At 37.1% G+C, this 20,067-nt stretch overlaps 1 protein-coding gene and 1 long non-coding RNA gene across 3 annotated transcripts in view; one reads left to right on the top strand and one right to left on the bottom strand.

The window, feature by feature from the left end:
• LOC138843877 (uncharacterized) overlaps positions 1-20,067 on the bottom strand; it is a 310,222-nt gene that overhangs the window by 148,905 nt on the left and 141,250 nt on the right. The gene's annotated exons all lie outside the window — the stretch shown is intronic.
• The window catches only part of SLC15A5 (solute carrier family 15 member 5), a 97,859-nt gene that overhangs the window by 60,680 nt on the left and 17,112 nt on the right, over positions 1-20,067 (top strand). The window contains exons 6-7 of the mRNA XM_002712626.3: positions 5,769-5,957; positions 12,344-12,475. Of these exons, the coding sequence (XP_002712672.2) occupies positions 5,769-5,957; positions 12,344-12,475 (321 nt within the window). The remainder of the gene's footprint in view (positions 1-5,768; positions 5,958-12,343; positions 12,476-20,067) is intronic.

The raw sequence follows: 20,067 nt of genomic DNA, 5'->3' as shown, positions 1-20,067 counted from the left end.
CAGTGAGGAAAAGGTAACAAACAATTAGAGTGAAGTGAGAAGCACAGGAAAGATCACACAAGCCATGCATGGGCAGTGTTTTTATTTCTTCTCAATTGCATGGAAACACACAGAATGGAATTTGAGTAGCAGAGTAATATTCAATTTACATTTGCATGAGAGTACTGTAAGTGCTACATGTTTAATAGGTTAATAGTAGACAACATTGGAGACAGAAAGGTCAGTTAATATGCTATTGCACATAGTCTGGGTTTAAAATGAAAATGGTTTTGCACAGGATGATTGTAGTGTTTCTGGAGAGAAACAGGTTGATTTGTAATATATGTTGGAAATAGAATCTCCAGAGCTTAATGACATATGTGGAGATGAGAGGACAGAAAGAGCACCTCAGATTTGGAGAATGGAGAAGAGTGAAGGAAGAGAATCAGAGGAACAGACTGAAAGTTCTCTTTGTGTATCCTCACTGAAACCTTCTCTCAGACATTATCTGACTTCATTTCCAAGGGTTTTAAATGCTTTTTTCTTGCTGCAAATGAAAACAAGTTGGAAGGCATTGCTTAGACACATTCTCTTCTCTCCTTCCTGAACCCTCTTTCAATTTCACCTGACCCCAAACTCCCACCCTAGCAGATGATTCATTCATCTTTCTCTCCTGGTTCAACCAATATCCTGAGCTATGATTCACATTTTCAATTGTTTCCTGAGCCCTTCTCTTTATGTGACCCCCTTATTACCCCAATTCAACTTAAAATTAAATTTGTTTTCTCCATATCTACATATGGATTCTATTTGGATCATGGTCACTGCCATCTTTCCAGTCACCTGGACTCATATTTAATATTAACATCTGCCTCTGTTTTGCTATTTGTTTCAGTTGCTATGGTTTTATCAGTGTATTTTACTGAATCTTATGTTTTTACCTTCCATATAGTTCCCAGAAGTAGAATCCCTGATTGTAGCTCATGCTTCCCATTACACTTTACCAAGATTATTTTTGTAACTTCCTGTTTTCCAATTTCCAGTGTCTCCCATTCTATCAACTATCACATGACCTGTAGAGCAATCATCCTAAATAAAAACACTAATCATGTCAGTAGGGTATAAAATCTTCAATAATTCTATTATATTCATGGTCATTTCAAAATTCCATGTATTTTAAATGCCTCTTACAATCCGACCTCAATCTATATTCTCCCTAGATTCCCGAATAACTGGATCTTCTTGCTGTTCCAGAAATTTATCTGACACTTTTTTTTTTTTTTTTTTTTTGACAGGCAGAGTGGACAGTGAGAGAGAGAGACAGAGAGAAAGGTCTTCCTTTGCCGTTGGTTCACCCTCCAATGGCCGCCGCGGCCGGCGCCAGGAGCCAGGTGCTTTTCCTGGTCTCCCATGGGGTGCAGGGCCCAAGCACCTGGGCCATCCTCCACTGCACTCCCGGGCCACAGCAGAGAGCTGGCCTGGAAGAGGGGCAACCGGGACAGAATCCGGCGCCCCGACCGGGACTAGAACCCGGTGTGCCGGCGCCGCTAGGCGGAGGATTAGCCTAGTGAGCCGCGGCGCCGGCCCAATCTGACACTTTCATAACTCTGTGTCTTTGCCCTCACTTGTGCTGCCTTTACCTTTTCATACTGAAACCTTTCTGGCAAGCATAAAATGATGCCTCTCACCTCTCTTCAACAAGAAGTTCTTCTGCTTACGTTCCCCAACAAAATACAAGTTGACAATGACTGAGAACAGATCTTTTTTCTATGTTCCTCACTGCACCTAGCATACATACAGCATATAACATAGAGTAAATGTTAAGTTGGATTGACATATTAGCACTCCATCTGACAAGGTTATAATGTACTGAGTTATGTAGATAAGTGCAACTATGTGATGCTTTTGATCTTAAAGGCAGATCATATATAAAAATTCTTATTTTAATATGAATTCTTCAGAGAAACAAAATCTCTACTTCATTATAAATGAGCCTATATAGAACTTAATTTAAAATGGTAATAAATTAAAATTCCCCCAATTTTTGAACTGTTATTCGTGTTTTCTCCTTTTTTACACTGTCCATTTCTTAGAGTCCCAGCAAAGAACAGTCTTTATAGGTACATTTAAATGCTGAGATATTATCAAAAAATTTACCTACCAGTTTCTCTATCAACCAAAACAAACACTAAGCTATTTAAACATTAGATTGATTTTTTCTGAATTGAAAGCTCTGCCTTATCTGAAATTTTATGCAAGTTAGCAAAATGTGACTATCTTTAAATTTTAAGTAAATCCCATCAAGCTAAAGTTTGCCTGGGCTCTAACGACAGAATTAAATCCAGTAATATGAACGACAAATTGAGAAATGAAATGGTTGAGGTAGATATGAACTCTATAACAAGAGTGGGCATTTAGCTTGGTGGCGAAAACACTGGTTAAGATGCCTGCATCCCATATCTGAGTGCCTGGGTTCAACACCCACTTCTTCATCTTATTTCAGCTTTCTATTAATGTAGATCCTGGGAGGCAGCAGGGATGGCTCAAGTAATTGGGTTCTTTCACATGGAGGATCTGGATTGAGTTCAAGGCTCCTGGTCTCATCTCCATCCCAGCCTCAGTCATTTTTGGCATTTGGGGAGTGAACCAACAGGTAAGGGTACAAAGCAAGAGGCATCACAATACCTGATTTCAAGACATTCTACAGGGATGTTAAAATCAAAATAGTCTCATACTGCCACAAAAACATACTTGTAGACCAATGGAACAGAATAGAAGCTCCAGAAATCAATCCATGCATCTACAGCCAACTTATCTTTGATAAAGGAGCTCTAATCAATCTGTGGATCAAGGACAATCTCTTTAACAAACAGCACTGGGAGACCTGGATCTCCATGTGCAGAAGTATGAAACAAGACCCCCACCTTATACTTCACACTAAAATCCACTCCAAATAGATCAAAGACCTAAATCTATGGCCCAATACTATCAAATCATTACAGAAAATGGGGGAAACTCTACAAGACATTGGCATAGACAAAGGCTTCTTGGAAAAGATCCCAGAAGCACAAGAAATCAAAGCCAAAATTGACACATGGGATTACATCAAGCAAGAAACTTCTGGAAATACAAAAGAAACACTCAGCAAAGTGAAGAGACAACTGACAGAATGGGAGAAAATATTGGAAAACTACACAACTGATAAAGGGTTAACATCCAGAATCAATAAAGAGTTCAAGAAATTCAACAACAAAACAAACAATCCAGTGAAGAAATGGGCAAAGGATTTAAACAGGCATTTTTCAAGAGAGGAAATCCAAATGGCTAACAGACACTTGCAAAAATGCTCAGGATCATTAGCCTCAAGGAAATGCAAGTCAAAACTACAAGAAGGTTTCACCCCACTCCAGTTAGAATGGCTCACATACAGAAATCAACAAATGACAAATGCTGGTGAGGATGTGGAGGAAGAGGTACCTGTTAGTGGGACTGTAAACTGATGCATCCACTGTGGAAGACAGTATAGAGATACCTCAGAAATCTGAATATAGACCTACCATAAGAATCAGCCATCACACTCCTGGGAATTTACCCAAACCAAAAGAAATCAGTATATGAAAGTTATCTGTACCCCCATGTTCAGTGCAGCATAATTCACAATAGCTAAGATATGGAATCAACCCAGATGTCCACCAACTGTTGACTGGATAAAAAAAAATTATGGTATATTTACACTATGGAGTACTACTCAACTGTAAAAGAAAATGAAATCCTGTTTTTGCAACATGATGGTTGCAACTGGAAATCATTATGCTTAGTAAAAATAAGCCAGTCCCAAAAAGACAGTTGTAATATGTTTTCCCTGATCCAATGTAACTAATAGAATACCTGAAATGTAATGTATTGGAGTAAAATAGACATTTTGAAAATAAATGATTGTTTATAGCCCTTGTCTCTTCCAATGGGGAGCAATGTTTTGTTTTGTGTTATTTTGTTTTCTTTCTCTGCATACTATTTTTTTTTTTGACTGGCAGAGTGGACAGTGAGAAAGAGAGACAGAGAGAAAGGTCTTCCTTTGCCATTGGTTCACCCTCCAATGGCCACTGCGGCCGCCGCACCGCGCTGATCCGATGGCAGGAGCCAGGTACTTATCCTGGTCTCCCATGGGGTGCAGGGCCCAAGTACTTGGGCCATCCTCCACTGCACCACTGCACTCCCTGGCCACAGCAGAGAGCTGGCCTGGAAGAGGGGCAACCGGGACAGAATCCGGTGCCCCGACCAGGATTAGAACCCAGTGTGCCGGCACTGCAAGGTGGAGGATTAGCTTATTGAGCCGCGGCACTGGCCCTCTTCATACTATTTGTTCAACTCCTTTACTTAGAGTAGGGTTAACTATACAATCATTAAGTATACTGAAAATAGATCATTGTACAAATTAATAATGGGAATCCAAGAGGGATGGGGAGGAAGGGTTGTAGTGTAGGCCGGAGCGGGGAGGGGGGGTAGTTCCACTATGTTCCTAAACCTGTATATACGAAATTTCTGAAATTTGTATAATTTAATTAATAATAGATTTTTTTTCTTTTTCTCCCTTTCTCCACTAAATAAATTAAATTAAAAAAAAAAACTAACAAAATCCTTACTCATTTTCAACCACAATTTCCTAGGTAACTCCTTAAAAGTAAAAAAGAAGAGCAGATCTACTTTTTAACCATCTTCTGAATAATTGCATTTATACTCTTTACCCACATTAATTCACCCCTTTAAAACATTTTTTTCCAAAACAAAAGTTTCTAGCCCTTAATTCTCTAATAGCTTTTTTACTTTTTATGCAAAGATTAGAGAAGTGACAGAAAACTGAGGACTGATAATGCCTTCAGGTAATTTCAAAACCATTTTAAGATAATAATTAAAACTGTATGAAGAAATAACTTTATTTTAAATTTCCCCTAAATCATTTTTGATTCATAAATATCTCTTAAGAGGTTATCTATAATGATATCTGAGTATCTTACCTGAGGATAAAAGTTCAAAACCATTGCTTTATTGTGAATAATAATCATTACTAATTGCTATGAAGAACCTTTATGATAGTAGCAGTATGTTATCTTACTTAAATCTCGCAATCACCTTACAAAGTAAGTATCATTAACCCCATCTGAGAGCTAACCAAACTGATAATAAGCTTAAGTAATTGGCCTGAGATCATATAATCAGTAGGTCAGGCAATAAGGAGTCAATTCAGCCCTCTCTCTGGTCAGAACCTAGCAATGGTTGCCCATACAACATGGTTGGCATCTAGATAACCCACAGGGAAAAAAACATTGGGAATCATCCCCTCTTGTCTATGTATATGAAATGCTGTGAAGGCAGGCATTTGGCCTATGACTGAGACACCAGGTTGGGCTGTCCATGTCCTTTATCAGAGTGTCTGGGTTTCATGCTCAGTTCTGACTCCTGACTCCAGTTTCCTGCTAATGCACACCCTGGGAGGCAATAGTGATGGCTCAAGTGGTTGGGTTCCTTCCACCTACACGAGAGACCTAGACTGGGTTCCTGGATACTGGTTTAAACTAACTCAGCCCCAGCCATTAAGCATTTGAGAGGTGAACCAGAAGATGAGCCTACTCCCCCCATCTCTCTTTATCTGTCTATCTCTGTATCAGTCTGTCTCTCTCTGTCTCTCTGCCTCATAATTACATGAATGAATGAATAAAATACATGGCTTATTACATTGATGTGGAGCTCTTTCTTTATTCATATTTTTCTTTTGCATTTCTCTGCTTCAGTTGCTGGAAATCTGTCTGCTGCATTGTCAGTGATGGTCGCTGGCTTCATGGAGATACACAGAAAACGCTTCCCTCCCATGGAGCAGCCCCTTTCAGGCAAAGTTATCATTGTTTCCTCCATGCCCTGTGTCTACCTGGTTCTTCAGTACATTTTACTTGGAGTGGCTGAAACACTGGTAAACCCAGCCTGTGAGTAACATTTTTATGAACTAATGTGAGAACATCCTGAACCTTTGCACACACAGACATGTCACCTGAACAGGGACAACTAAAGTGGGTGATGAGCTACTCACCCCTAGGGATTTCCCACAATGCTGCAAGCAAGCCTGTTTATCACCCTCATTTTAAAAATTCTTCATTTCTCTCCACTCCTCTATCATATACAGAAAAACTATCAATTCTGCCTGGGTGTAGATGGAATGAAAGATTTACTAACTTGGCTGAAGGCTATAACCATTTGGTTAGATCCTTGACAAGAGGGAACAAAATGTTAAAACTCAGAAGACAACTCTAACACACTCAGAGGAAATCACTATTCATCTGTCCCTCTTGCTCATATCTGCAAAAAATGATATTTAATGTACTTTGAGCATGTATAAACATGCAAGTGAAATGAATTTTTGAGCCAATTTTCCAGATAATTCAGTCTTTAAATTAAATTGCACTTGATTAAATGTGATGGCAAATGTTGCATAAGATAGGCACGAAATAATTTCATTAAATATCAAAGGTTTCTGGATTATCTAGATCACTTATATTAATCAAACTAGCCATGTTAAAATTTATAACATTTAAGTGACTTCCTTGTATGTGTGTCTGTATATTTATCAGTATAATCGATTACATCTTATGTTTCTACTTTCCTTATATGTCCCTGCAGTGGGATACCTGATTTTAACTCAAGCCCTCATTACACTTTACGGAGAATATTTTTATAACCTCTATCTACCTACTTCTAAGTATCTTTCCTGTTCTATCAACCAACATACAACCTTTAGAATAATCATGCTTTCCAAATTCCTTAAATATATATTTAATAAATATATACTTGTTAATTAAATAACTGTATGTAGTTATAGTCATTTATACATGTGTCAGACTTCTTTTTTAACCATGTTGAATAATTTCATTCCACATATTTTGCAAGGATAGAGTATTATGTGAGAGTCTGTTATGGGGATGTCATTGTTTAATGTGCAAGAACATAAAAGAAGCATAAATGAACGAATGCCACAATACAAAGATCTGTGATCCTCCCTAGTGATGTTCCTAGAAAACTGTTAGAAGTATCCGGTCAAAATTCTTTGGGCTGGATGTGGAGTAAGATCATGAACGAACATGGTGAATGAATACAGTGACAAATTAATAACCAGCTTACAATCATCGCTCAACATAACAGAAGCCAGAGGGGTACTGATAGCCAACGACTGTTAAAAAGGCAGATCATGTACTATAAATCACTGAGCCATCCCTCCTTGATTTGCTCATGTGTAAATCCATAAGTAAATCTGAGGTCCGGATAAGTTAATTGATTTATCTGCTATAGCAGTGATAGGCTAGGGATCTTTCCATTTACTACCTCCATGACCTTGGGAACCCATTTAACCTTCAAGCTTCACCTTCATGATATTTAAAATAGAAATAAGTATCCTTTTTTCTTGTACCACAGCATTAAGGAATGAAGCAATGGTAATGAGAGGCTACTTTTTAAGTCAGATGACATGAAATATGAAAGAATGTGTTGAGCTATAAAATCAAGTATTACTCTGCTGGGAGGTTGTACAGCATAGTGGTTAAGATCTATGGTCTTAAAGTTAGACAGACTTGAGTTCAAATGCAGTTCTATCGCTGACCTTGGAAAAATTATTCTGCATTTCTAACCCTTTCTGATAGTTGATAAAATGATGAAGAGTTATTTGAAGGACTAAGTAAAACCACTTTATATAAAGCAAAAAACAATGCCTAGTCATAGACACCACATAAAAATTGGCAGCTGTTATTTATATATATATATATACTATTATTATTTCTCTGTATGAATCAATGGTGCCAGACTCAGGAATCAAAGTCGGACATGCTGCTCTCAGCTCTTTTTACTAACAAAAACTCAAATACCAGAGGACTTACGGTGCCAAATCAGCCAAGGACTACATATAATATTTGCTGTGTTCCAATAGAGCTTTCTAAAAATGTGTGGTGAGTTGGTGTCTTTCTCATGAGTCATCATTGAGCCCTCTCTTTCCTTACTCCTCATCTCCAATCCCAAGACAAATCTTATTCTTGAAACACAACTTAGACCTGGCAAATCTCACCACCTCTTTAATCATCCTCATGGTTTACAACAGCGTCATCATTAACCCCAATTCTAGCAGAGCTACTCAACTTGCTTCCTCTCCTGCAACATGTGTGCGTTCTCTTCTAAAGAACTATCTATAATGCTCTTCCAAAGTCGTTAGCCCTACCATCCCACTATTACAATTTGCCATTGGGTGAATTCCTTTTTGTGAAGACCACATGATTTGGTCTATTCATACATTTCCAGTTACATTTGGTTCTATTATGACTGCTGACCACTAAATGACATCTGCAGTTATTTCTACATGGGAGAATAAATATATTATTAAATCATTGACCACAGCCTACATTGATGACATTGAGCAAGAAAACACAGTAACTCACTCCGCAGATGCCAGTGCATATTTTCTACCCTGCTAAGCCATGGGTACACTGGAGGTGAGCTACAAGAGAGAGGAAAAAAAGAAACAATAGAATATTTTTCAAAGTATGTTTTAGTTGTAGTGGTAGATTCCCCAGCTGTTTCATAACTTGTAATTGTTTATTTATTTTAAAAATACTGTATGGGGAACTACAATGTGCTTAACACTGCTCTAGGAGCTGTAGAAATACCAATAAGAAAAAAAAGAAACAAAATTTTTTGCCATTGTAGAGTTTATAGCATTTTTGTAGTTGAGTAGCAGAGAGAAAGTTGCAAGGACAGAAGGTGGTAGTCAGAGGAGGAAGCACAGAGTTGAGATTATGGAAAGATCATGATTGTTGATTCAGGGCATATACTAGCGAACTGTTTCCATTAAGTGTAGATAGTAAACAGGCTTTCCAGGATTGTCTTTATTTATTCAACTATGTCATTATGGTGCCAAATCAGCCAAGGACAACATATAATATTTGCTGTGTTCCAATAGAGCTTTCTGAAAATATGTGGTGAGTTGGACATTATCGGACCATAGTTGAACATCCCGTGGTCTACAAAGTGAATCACAGGCCATAATCATAAGTGAGAGTGGAATGGAAGCTAAGGTAGAGTACAGAATAAGGATGTTGGAGCTCAAGGAAGTGAGGAACCAATGAAAGTTTGGAATGATGATTTACATATATGTTAATACTGCTATAGTTTAAGTCAGAAGAAGTGCTTGAAAGTATGACAACGAGTATAGGCTGACAACCCTGAGAAATAGAAGAAAATTTCCTAGAGATGACAACACAAAGGAAGTAACAGATGATATAGTCTGTTATTATGAGATTTGAAGTGGAAGTTTCTTAGGTAATAATGGTTTGAAGCTGGCAATAGGAGAAAGTTCCATTTTCAGACTGTGATACCTCTCCTTTACATGTTCCAAATAACATCTCACCAAACACAATAAACATGTTTTAGCTGTCTAAGAACAATGGGAGTAAAAAAAAAAATTCTCAGCAGTGGGTCCCAAGTACCAGGTGCCTTAGGAAGGTGGTTATGGTCCTGTGTTTTGTAGATTCTGCATATGCTGTGATGTGGCATCTTTGCAGACACTAACCAGCTACTACCTGGAGGCACATTTTCAGCTCTCATTGGCAAGAAGATCAGCTTTCCCATACACTTTGAATAATTTTTATTGTGTCTTCATTTTATAATGGGAATTTTAGAATAGTGACAGACTTGTTGATAATATCTATGCTATAACAGGCTGAAAGAAGTACCTTGGAACCCAAGAAATCAACTTGATGATTACTGAAGTTGAAAAAGATCAGAACATCCAAGTAGATGCCTAAAAATGGAGATTTGAAGACTTGAAAATGAAGTTGTATAAAAGGGAGCTAGGGGCTTTCAAAAACTACTAAAATGACACCAAAGAGAGATTAACCAGCAGGAAGAAAGCTGGCAAAGTGTGTTCATGAATTATATACCACACCAGAAGTTCTAGCAAGAGAAAAGCATAGAATTAATAATTAACTAGTGGAGTAATAACAGGCTTGTACATTCTGCCTTTTCTCGGGAAAAGAAATAGACCTATTTATTCTTTCTGCCCAGTGTTTGTCTTCACATATTACAGAGAGGAAAGTTCATAAGCCAAATCCTTTCTGTAACTGTGAATCATCTCTTCCCAAATCTGTCTCAGTGTTACCTCCATGCTCTCATTTGGACCTTCCTTCAAATTCTCCAAGGCGTGGACTCGGGCTACTGCTGGTGATTTGTATTACATACAAGAGCTGAGCCACTGCCACCAGGATTTGAAACCTTTTTCCCCAGTGTTGTATTTATTGTCACTGTTATTTTCATCTTCAATTAGTACTTGTGGGATCACTGCCCTTGATAATGCACCTATTTCTGCTCTCCCCCCTTCCAGAGTTTAAAAATCCTGAAAAGATAAACTGTACAATTTTCTTACCACCAGCACCAGCACACAGCAACTCTGGAACACAAGTAGAGATTCCTTTAAACATTTGTTGTATGAATAAATAAAAATAGGTGGAGGCTACACAGAAAGTAAAACAGAAATGTGAAATTAATGCAGGAGCATCGACACATGTACATTATCTATAAGGGAGGCAAATGCAGAATTTTCCTGGGCTACAGTACAAGAAAACCAGGTAGAAGATATTCCTGAGAGGAAAGGGAGGAAATAATAACATTTATTTCTTTTTATAGAAAAGGAAATTAAAGCTTTACTGCTGTTTAGTACATCTGCTTTCAATTGTCACTTTTCTTCTTAAAATGAACTTTAATATTTATTGATGATTGCATTGTAGAAAATATGCAAAGTACAAAAGAGTAAGAAGAAAATTAGAAATCAAATAATTCAACTACTCAAAGCTAAAACTAGTTAATGTTATTTAATGTTTCCTTATAATTTTTGTTACATGTATATAATAGAGATTAGTATAATAAATTTCATGTATCCATCTTTCAGTATCAACAATTTTCAATGCATAGCCAAATTTATTTCATCTATGCTCTCATTCACTCATTTTCTTTTTCCCTGTTGTGTAATTTTAAAACAAATTTCAGATATATTAAAATAAATATCAAATATTTTAACATGTATTCCTGATTGCCATGCACATTTAATAATAGTTGTTAATATTGCACATATATTTTCAATTATTTCTGATTTCAAAAATATTTTAATTGAAAAAAATTTTTTTAATTTATTTATTTATTTGAAAGGCAGGAAGAGAAGGAGAGACAGAGAGGGATCTTCCATCTGCTGGTTCAATCTGCAAATAGCCACAAAAACCAGGACTGGGTTAGGCCAAAGCAAGGAGCCAGGAACTCCATCCTGGTCTACCCCATGGGTGTCAGGGGCCCAAGTATTTGGGCCATCATCCAGTGCCTTCCCAGGCACATCAGCAGGGAACTGCACTGGAATTTGAGTAGCCCAGGCTGAAACTGGCACTTTGATGTGGGATGCTGGCATCGTAAGAAGTCTTAATCCAGCAGTACTGCAATGTCATCCCCTTTCATTGAAATTTTAAAAACATTTTCCCCCATGATTCTCTTTCAATCTATTGCCACTATCATTACTAGTACCACAATAATGATTTGGGAAGAAAAGACAACCATATTGGAGATTCAGAACTTAAGTTATTGTCTCTGTCAGGGCACCCTCTTTTTAATGGGATAATATATCAAAAAGGCTTAGCACATACCTTGCACAAGTAAGAGCAATTTGTACTAAGCACTTAATGTGCATTACATCAAGTATCACAGAACCTCTGCAAGTGAGTAATGATATTATTCCCACTTTGTAGAGGAGGACATTGAGGCTTGCAAAGTTTATCCATCTTGCCTAAAATCACATAGATAGTAAATGATTGTCATGAGATTTTAGCACAATGTTGTCTAACTCCAGAGCCCATGCTCTTAGACGCTATGCAAATTTTACCTAATAAATCTAGGTTTTCCATAAGGAAACTAATGATTTATATAGAATCACAGAATCATAGATCTCATTGACAGATTGTCATGATATTATCTAGTACAGGCCTCACCTCAATTCAAAATTCATCAGAAATACTCAAATTGGACTGAAATTTGAGCGAATATATTAGGACACTCAACCACCAAGTAATCAAATTCTCATCATAGCTGTCTAACTGTATGTTTTGCCATATTTTATTCTTTGAACACATCTTTAAGTTGTATCATAACATATCTTACTACAGTAGCCTAAACAAATTACAACCCAAATTTGGATCATTGAATAAATTATGTCTGATGCCTGATCAAGTTGATTAATTTGAACAGTAACTTAGAAAGTGTTTTAAATGTTCTAAATTCTGACCTTCTCTTTTTCTCTCAGTTTCTGTAATATCTCACAGACATGTTCCAAACACCATCAGAGGAATCTTTATGAATTTTCTGACACTGTTCAATGGATTTGGTTGTTTCACAGGGGCACTGCTGGTGGAATTGGTTTATCTCATCTCAGAAGGTAAAAACAGATTCATGGTATGCTTATATATATTTACTGATTTGATAACTAGGGAATTCAGAGACAAAACCTTAATAGACGGGTTTTACCAGTAAAGTTTTTTTTAATTGATCCACTTTTGCAATTAAGATAGAATTAAGATAGGAAATAGACTCTTGCTGTATTCATTAATTTCTGGGAATTGTTTTTCTTTTGATAGGACGAGGTAATTACAGAATGTCACTTCTCATGAGACTCTGTCTGCCGTCTTTCTTCAGCATAGTTTAAAACAAACTGGTCATTCTGTTCTTATTAGGTCTTTCAACAAGATCACATTTAATAATGCTTCGTAGCTGATACAGACAATTCTCAGAAAAGTTAAAACCTGTATAATGTAGAAGAGAGGTACTTGGATTATTTTTCTTTATTACCTGCCAAGAATCTTGTCTATGCAACCAAAGAGAAGGTGTGAGTTAAACAACAAATGATCTTGAAAATTTTTCCCAGTAGAGGTTTTGGCCAGGAGAATAAAAAAATTGAAAAATTCAGATGAGATGCAAATATTAAAGTATATTAAAAAATTAGGATGATAATAATGATTAGTTGTCATAGTGAAATGCCTTTGGCTGTATTTTAAATCCTCAAACTTTTTTCTTTATTTGTTCTAAAATGTTGATATTGCTTACATTTTATTTTAATTTACTTTTGCTTATTTTATAAAAAATATGACAAGCTTTTTTTCATCTCTATGTTCAAAAATACTTAATCATTTTAAAGGAACATAAAAATATGTTGGTTTGCATTATCTTAAACAGACAAATTTAATTTACCTGATTTCAAACTGTAGAAAAAATAATTGTGATGAGAGAGAAATTCATCTTAACTTCAAGTCTCCATTCACAAAATATTTATCAAGGACTCACTCTTTTCCAGGCACTATACTGAAGACTAGGGATACCATGGCAAGCAAAATATATACTTCTAATCCCTCCCAAAATTTCCATGGGGCATGAAATCAAAAAGAAAAAATTAAGAGTGATAGCAGTGGGCATTTGGCACAGCAATTCTAGTTTCAGCTCCCATGCTTCTGTCCAGCTTCCTGCTAATGTATGTTCTGGGAGGCAGCAAGTGATAGGTCAAATACTTGGGTCCCTATCACTCACATGGGAGATCCAGGGCTCCTTGCTTCAGCTATGTCCAGCCCTCAGGATGTTGCAGGCCTTTAGGGATGAACCCAGCAAACAGAAGGTCTCTTTGTTTCTTCCTGCTTTTCAAGCATGCTTCATATATATAAAAAACAATTGGGGGGTAATAAGAAAATTAATAGATATTGTAGATTCTAAGGAACAAACCCACTAATCTTTGACATATGGCTGATAAGGTCAGATTCTGCACTTTCCTTACTTACCTGAAAATGTTAAGCAAAAATGCAACTTGAATATTTACTTTGTGCCATGTCCTTGTGCTACAAATAATTGTGTGAGATAAAGTTTCAATTCTCAAAGATCTCAAATCCAACTTAAAATAACTAATTCATTTGAACTGCACCAAGTTGCTGACTTCTCTAGTATATAAACAAGAGGTAAAGCACTGGATCTAAGATTTTGTAAGATAAACTGGAAAAGTCTTACCTAAATCTGCATTCAAAATATTTTAGGTGTTGGACATATGTTTTCTTTCTTCACATACATTATTGGATTTTCTAAAAAAATTGTTTACAATTCTATAAACAAATTATATTTGACATTTTAAAACTGAAAAGTCAAATATTACTACTAGGGTATCTTTTATATAAATCCAAATTTGCTCTAACCCAGAGTTAGACCAAATATCATCTGTCAAATTCTCCCCAACACAGCCTGCACTTTATGCACAGCACCAAATTTGAAGATTTCCAGGGCTATCATGACTTCTGACATATCAATATGAACGACTTACTCGGGTTTGATCATTTGCTTAGAATGATTTGCAGAACTCAGAGAGGCAAAAATAGTTATGATTACAGCTCTAACATAGTAAAAGAATACAAATCAGAATGAGCCAAAGGGAGAGACATGCTGAGCAAAATAGTAGGGTTTCAGAAGTGAGGCACCCTTCATCATAGTCCCCTTCAGGCACATCAAAGTGTGGCAGTAGGAAGACTGATGCCAACCAGGAAAGCTAACTGACCTTCACCATCTAGTGTTTTCACTGAGTCTATTACACAGCTACAGTTGATTGGATCATTATCAGGTGGTTGAGCTTATCTCCAGCCTCCTTGCCCTTTCCAAAAGTTGGGCAGATCTTATGCAGCAGAGATACCAACCCTCTGATCACATGGTTGGTCTTTCTTTCTTGCATTCTGAGTCCCTTATTAACATAAACTATCTCTGGAGTCTCTATGAGACACCTCATTAGCATAAATTATCATTCTGTGTCCAATAGGCCCACCATAAATAAAAAAAAGCATTCCAACCACTGAAGAAATTAGAAGGATTTAGAGTTTATTTCCCAGGAATCAGACCAGGAAAATCTTACACACAACTATTCTTTCAAAAACATTTCAATGAAAATCTAAATCTTTATTGACAATCTGCACAGTGTGACAGGAGCTTTAAAATACATTATTGCATTTATTACAGCAATCTTATAATTGATTTCCTTATTTTTTTTAAGTGCCACAATTCAGTAGAAAAAAAAAAAAAACAAAGCAAAGTGCTCTTCTGGTCTAATATTGTACCAAAAAATGGAAGATGCACTGGCATTTTCTACAGTCAAGGAAAATTCTCTATGTTGAGATATAGGTGAATTAATTAGGCTGTAAGTTTAATCTTCCATTCACACAGCAACTCCTCAAACATTTGGTTAATATTCAGAGAAATAATGAGGTATAGTGGTTACAAACTAGAGTCAGACCACCTATATTTAAAGTGAGATAGTCTATGTTCTCAGTTTCCATGTCAGTAGAGACAATAAATAATTCACTATGTTGTTCTGAGGATTAAGTAATTAATATGTAAAGTAAGCACTCAATTAAAATAACAGTCATGATCTACTTCTGTTTTATAGACAAATCACTCCAACTGTTTCATATTGCATGATTTTCTGATTTTTTGCTAACAAGGCCCCTCCATCTATAACGCAAATGATAATTTTTAAGTATCTTTCTTAAAAGCATGGTTCCAAAACCAAACAAATTACTCAAGATAGGTACAACCAGGATAGTTAGGTTAATTTTGCATTCTCTCCCTCCCCTCTCTGAGGGCCAACAGAGATTGTGTTTGACTTTTCCAGTAGTTGCATCATGCTGATGGTCAATCCAAACTCAAAACATTTGTTTTTCTTTTCAGCAATTGCTCTCAATTCAGCTCCACTCATCCTATCACAACTTTTCTCCAATTAAATGCAGGACTTTATTCATAATAAATGTCAACCCATCATCCTAAAAACAGACATTTTTGAAACTTGATTCTGTCATCCACTGAATTACTAATCTTTGCTCCTTTACTCATTTTGTGTCATCTGCAAATTTAGTAAGCAAACGTCCAGACATATTCTGGGTAATTGATAAAATTGTTGAATTGGACAGGACCAAAAATAGAGTCTTATAGAAAATTCCTAGAGACTTCACTGCAAGTTAATGATAATCAATTATTCCTCCCCTTTGGATGTAATCAGCTCCCAATTCATCTAATTACACTCATTCAGCCCACATACTTCTCCATCATTCCCTAAATGACATCACAGGAAACTTTGTCATGTTTTTCTGCAAGTCGGATTTGTCTGTATTTGTGACAGACATAGACTTTTTCTATTCCTTTAGCTATCAGAACAGCATCCCTTAAGAAAGGAAATGAGGTTCATTTGGATGACTTGCTGCTAGTGATCCCATGCTGGTTTATACTGACTAATTAGGGGCCCTAAAAAGAATGACCCTTTGAACATAAGCAACACTCTGTGTGGGTCATTATCTCTCTCAGACTATTTCCTTTTAATTAAAAAAGAGAATGACCCACTTCACTTTTCTCAGAGATGATGAGATGATAAAATAAAGTTTGGGAAATTTTCAATGCCAGAGATTATTTTTCTTTAATTTTTATTTATTTGAGAGACACAGATAGAGTTTCTATCTGCTGGTTCTTTCTCCAAATGTCCAAAATAGGCAGAGGTACAGGACTGGGATAAAGCTAAAAGTTGAGAATTCAGTTCAGTTCTCCTTCATGGCAGGAATTCAATTACTTGAGCCATCACTTCTATCTCCCAGAATCTGCATTAACATGTATAGCTGGAGTCTGGGGCTGGATCCAGGTACTGAATTCAGGTACTCTGATATGGGACATGGCTTGCCTTAACCAGCATCTTAACCGTTAGGCTTAAGATGCCCATACCCTCAGAGATTATTTTTAAATATAAAATTGAGTCATATATTAAAATGGTCCATTCAGCCTATTCAAACAACCAGTCCAATTATTTTACAGATGTGATCGTAATGAAACAAAAACTAGTAGATATTTATGTACTCCACATCCCTCACCATTTCACTGAGCATACAGACTATTTCCAGCCTTTAAGAATTCATGTCATTTGCGCATGTGTGCATGTGAGTGTGTGTGAGTGGTAGTGTATCATTGGAAGTGAAGATCAGCTATCACAGTTTCCAAGCTGCATTAGTCATTTTTAGCACCATGATGGAGAATAGTGTGAATGCGGTAAACTCAAAAGATTTCTCCAAACTTGACTGTGCAGACAGATAACTGTTAGAGTGACATTTTCAGTACAAGTGAGAAAACTGATCCTTCTGGGATCTCTAACTCTGAGTGCTTTAAAGGAGAAGATACAAGACTAAACCCATCCTCCTACACTAATCATTTCAGGAATAGTTTATCTAAAAGTAGCAATGCTAATATAAGGGAGTAAAGAAGTCAGTCAAACTGCTTATTTCGGCTATATCCCATTAGCAACAAGATCAATTTTCTCACACTCCTGAGTTCGAACTTAGCTTTTGACAAAAATAACAAAGTAGAATTCAGTGAAAAATGACATCTTAGTTATGGTTGTACAAGTAATTGAAGGATCCAAAGCAAAATGTCTAAAAGAAAAGGGAAAATTGGGCAGAATCAGGAGGCCAAGCTTTACATGTTCCTGTCCCCATTAGTTCCTCCTTCTCAGAATTCCAGAAAGGAACAAAGAATTTAAATGTTTCATTCCAATCAATCTCATTTTAAACTAAAAATGAGATCTTTTAAAATCCTCATTTAAATATCTTTGATTATTAAGGCCACTGAAAGGCATGTCAGTATGAATCACTGAATCCGTTTTAAATCAGCAATCTGCACTTCCAGTAAACTTGAAAGAAGAAAATATTTATACATCCAAAAAACATCCCACTGGATTTCAGGGGCTCACGCTTATTCTCTTAGAGATGTACAGCTTCAGGTTCAGATGGAGACCTTAGATTCAGCTATTGGTTTTTGGATTTCAGATTTTTGACCCAGAGTGGAAAAGCAGTGGCCTGCTACTTTTGCTGGGCCTACCTTTAGCAGGGCCCCTTCTCTACATGTTTGTCAATTGATTTAGTGTCAGCGTTCTTAAGGCCAACTGGGAAGACCCCAACAGCTCCCACAGTCTGACCCTGCTCTGGATCCTCAGAGAGAATTAGAGGCAGGGTACTTCTTATAAAATAATATAATGGATCTCAGACACAATTTATTCTACATCTTCAACCTTTGAATCCATAGGAATCCCTAGAGTTATGCAAAGGGCTTTGGGTTCATAAAAAATATCAGGGGCAGAACCCAAATTACCTTTTGGACTATGGAAAGAAACTCTCCATGGCTGTTGGCTTGCCGGAGTTCAAAGGGCAGGAATTTGAGTCAGACACACCTGAGTTCAAAATCAATGCAGCCTGTGATCTTGACCTTCATACTTAACTTTCTGAATCTCAAGTTTCTCCTCTAAAATGGTGTCATTAATAACTTACTTCCAAGAGTTTGATGCAGACAAGAGGAAATAGATATGTCACCAGATAATCACAAGGGTGTGAAAAATAATTATGTATGTAGTTGTTATCTAATCTGAGTAAAGTCTCAGTGTCTTCCAGGAACATCCCAGATGGTATGACACTTTCATAACTCTTCAGAAAAAAATAAGCTCCATGAATATGGGGCTCAGTCGTCCTGTTCTACTTCAGTTCCAGGTCCAGACTGGGATGAGATGGAGCAGTGTTCGGAGATTCTTCTATGCCTTGTGGACCTATGTCATTAATGGAACTTCCTTGCTTGGCAAATTCATAAGCCTCAGTAGAGTCAGAGACACATACATTCCAGGCACTATGAGTACCTGGAAGTGATACTGAAGCTGACACTTGATGATAAATGGAATTTAGCTGGATGAGCACAGGACTGAAGTAGTTCTGGTAGAGAACACACATGCCAAGGCACAGAGGTAGAGAATTGTTAAGTGTGTAAGATGAAGCCAGAGAAACCCAGTAACTTGACAATATTCAAAAAGGAGACGTTGAGAGGTTACACAGGCAAACTCATACAGGACCTTTAGCTTAAAGGAATTATTTTCAACTTGAATATTACAAAAAAAATCATAAAGGTATAAGGTGAATGACTCAATCTATTGATGTTTTAGGATTACAGTGGGTGCTATATACTTTAAAAGGGAAAAAGGATGATGTGGGAGAAGCAGAAGTGGTACAACTGTAGCAATTCAGGCAAATTGAGAGGAGAGATGAGCCAGAGAGGAAGTGGGCAGATGAGAGATGTGAATGGATACAAGCAATACTCATATTTCAGAGGTAGAATCAATAGCACTTAGTGTTGTTTTTGATAAAGTCAAGAGGCAATAGGATTCAGGAGATGATATGAAGGAAGCCTCCCAGATTCTGCCCTGAGCAACTAGGACAGTAAAGATTCCATTTACTAAATGGACAAGACTAGAAAAACAGATTTTAAAATTTGTCACTCATTCACTTTTTAGCACATAAGTCTGGTGCTCAGACAGACATATCTGGATCCCAGAAAAAGGATATTTGCTACATATGTAACCATAAGAATCTAGCACAGAAATAACATTTGAAACCAAAGAACTGAATGAAACTACCTAATATGGATTCCTTTTTTATTTTTTAAAGGTTTGTTTATTTACTTCAGAGGTAGAGGGAGAGGCAGAACAAAAAGGTTTTCTATCCGCTGGTTCACTCCCCAAATGGCCTCAAAAGCAGGAGCTGGGCGGATTGAAAGCCACAATCCTGGAGTGTCTTCCGGTCTCCTACCTGGGTGCAGGGGCCCAAACACTTGGGGCATTTCTACTGCTACTGGTTTGCCAGGCCATAACAGAGAGCTAGATCAGAAGAGGAGCAGCCAAGACACAAACTGGCCCCCATGTGGGATATTGGCACCATAGGAGGAGACCTAGCCAAATACACCACTGCGTCAGCCTCCCTAGTAGGATTCTAAGAATGAAGAGGAAAAGGAATCCAGGGCTGAGATCTGAAAAAGCCTCAACAGTAGAGGCTGGGTGGAAAAGAAATGGGTGCCAGAAAAGAAAAGTGACAGTCAGATAGATCGAGCATGAGGGAATTTTACACACAGAGGAATACCTCAAAAAGTTCATGGAAAAATAGA

This window comes from Oryctolagus cuniculus, chromosome 9 (genome assembly GCF_964237555.1).
Source record: "Oryctolagus cuniculus chromosome 9, mOryCun1.1, whole genome shotgun sequence".
Classification (NCBI taxonomy): domain Eukaryota; kingdom Metazoa; phylum Chordata; class Mammalia; order Lagomorpha; family Leporidae; genus Oryctolagus; species Oryctolagus cuniculus.
Note: the sequence above shows the minus strand (reverse complement) of the source record. Positions and strands in the feature narration are given on the sequence as shown.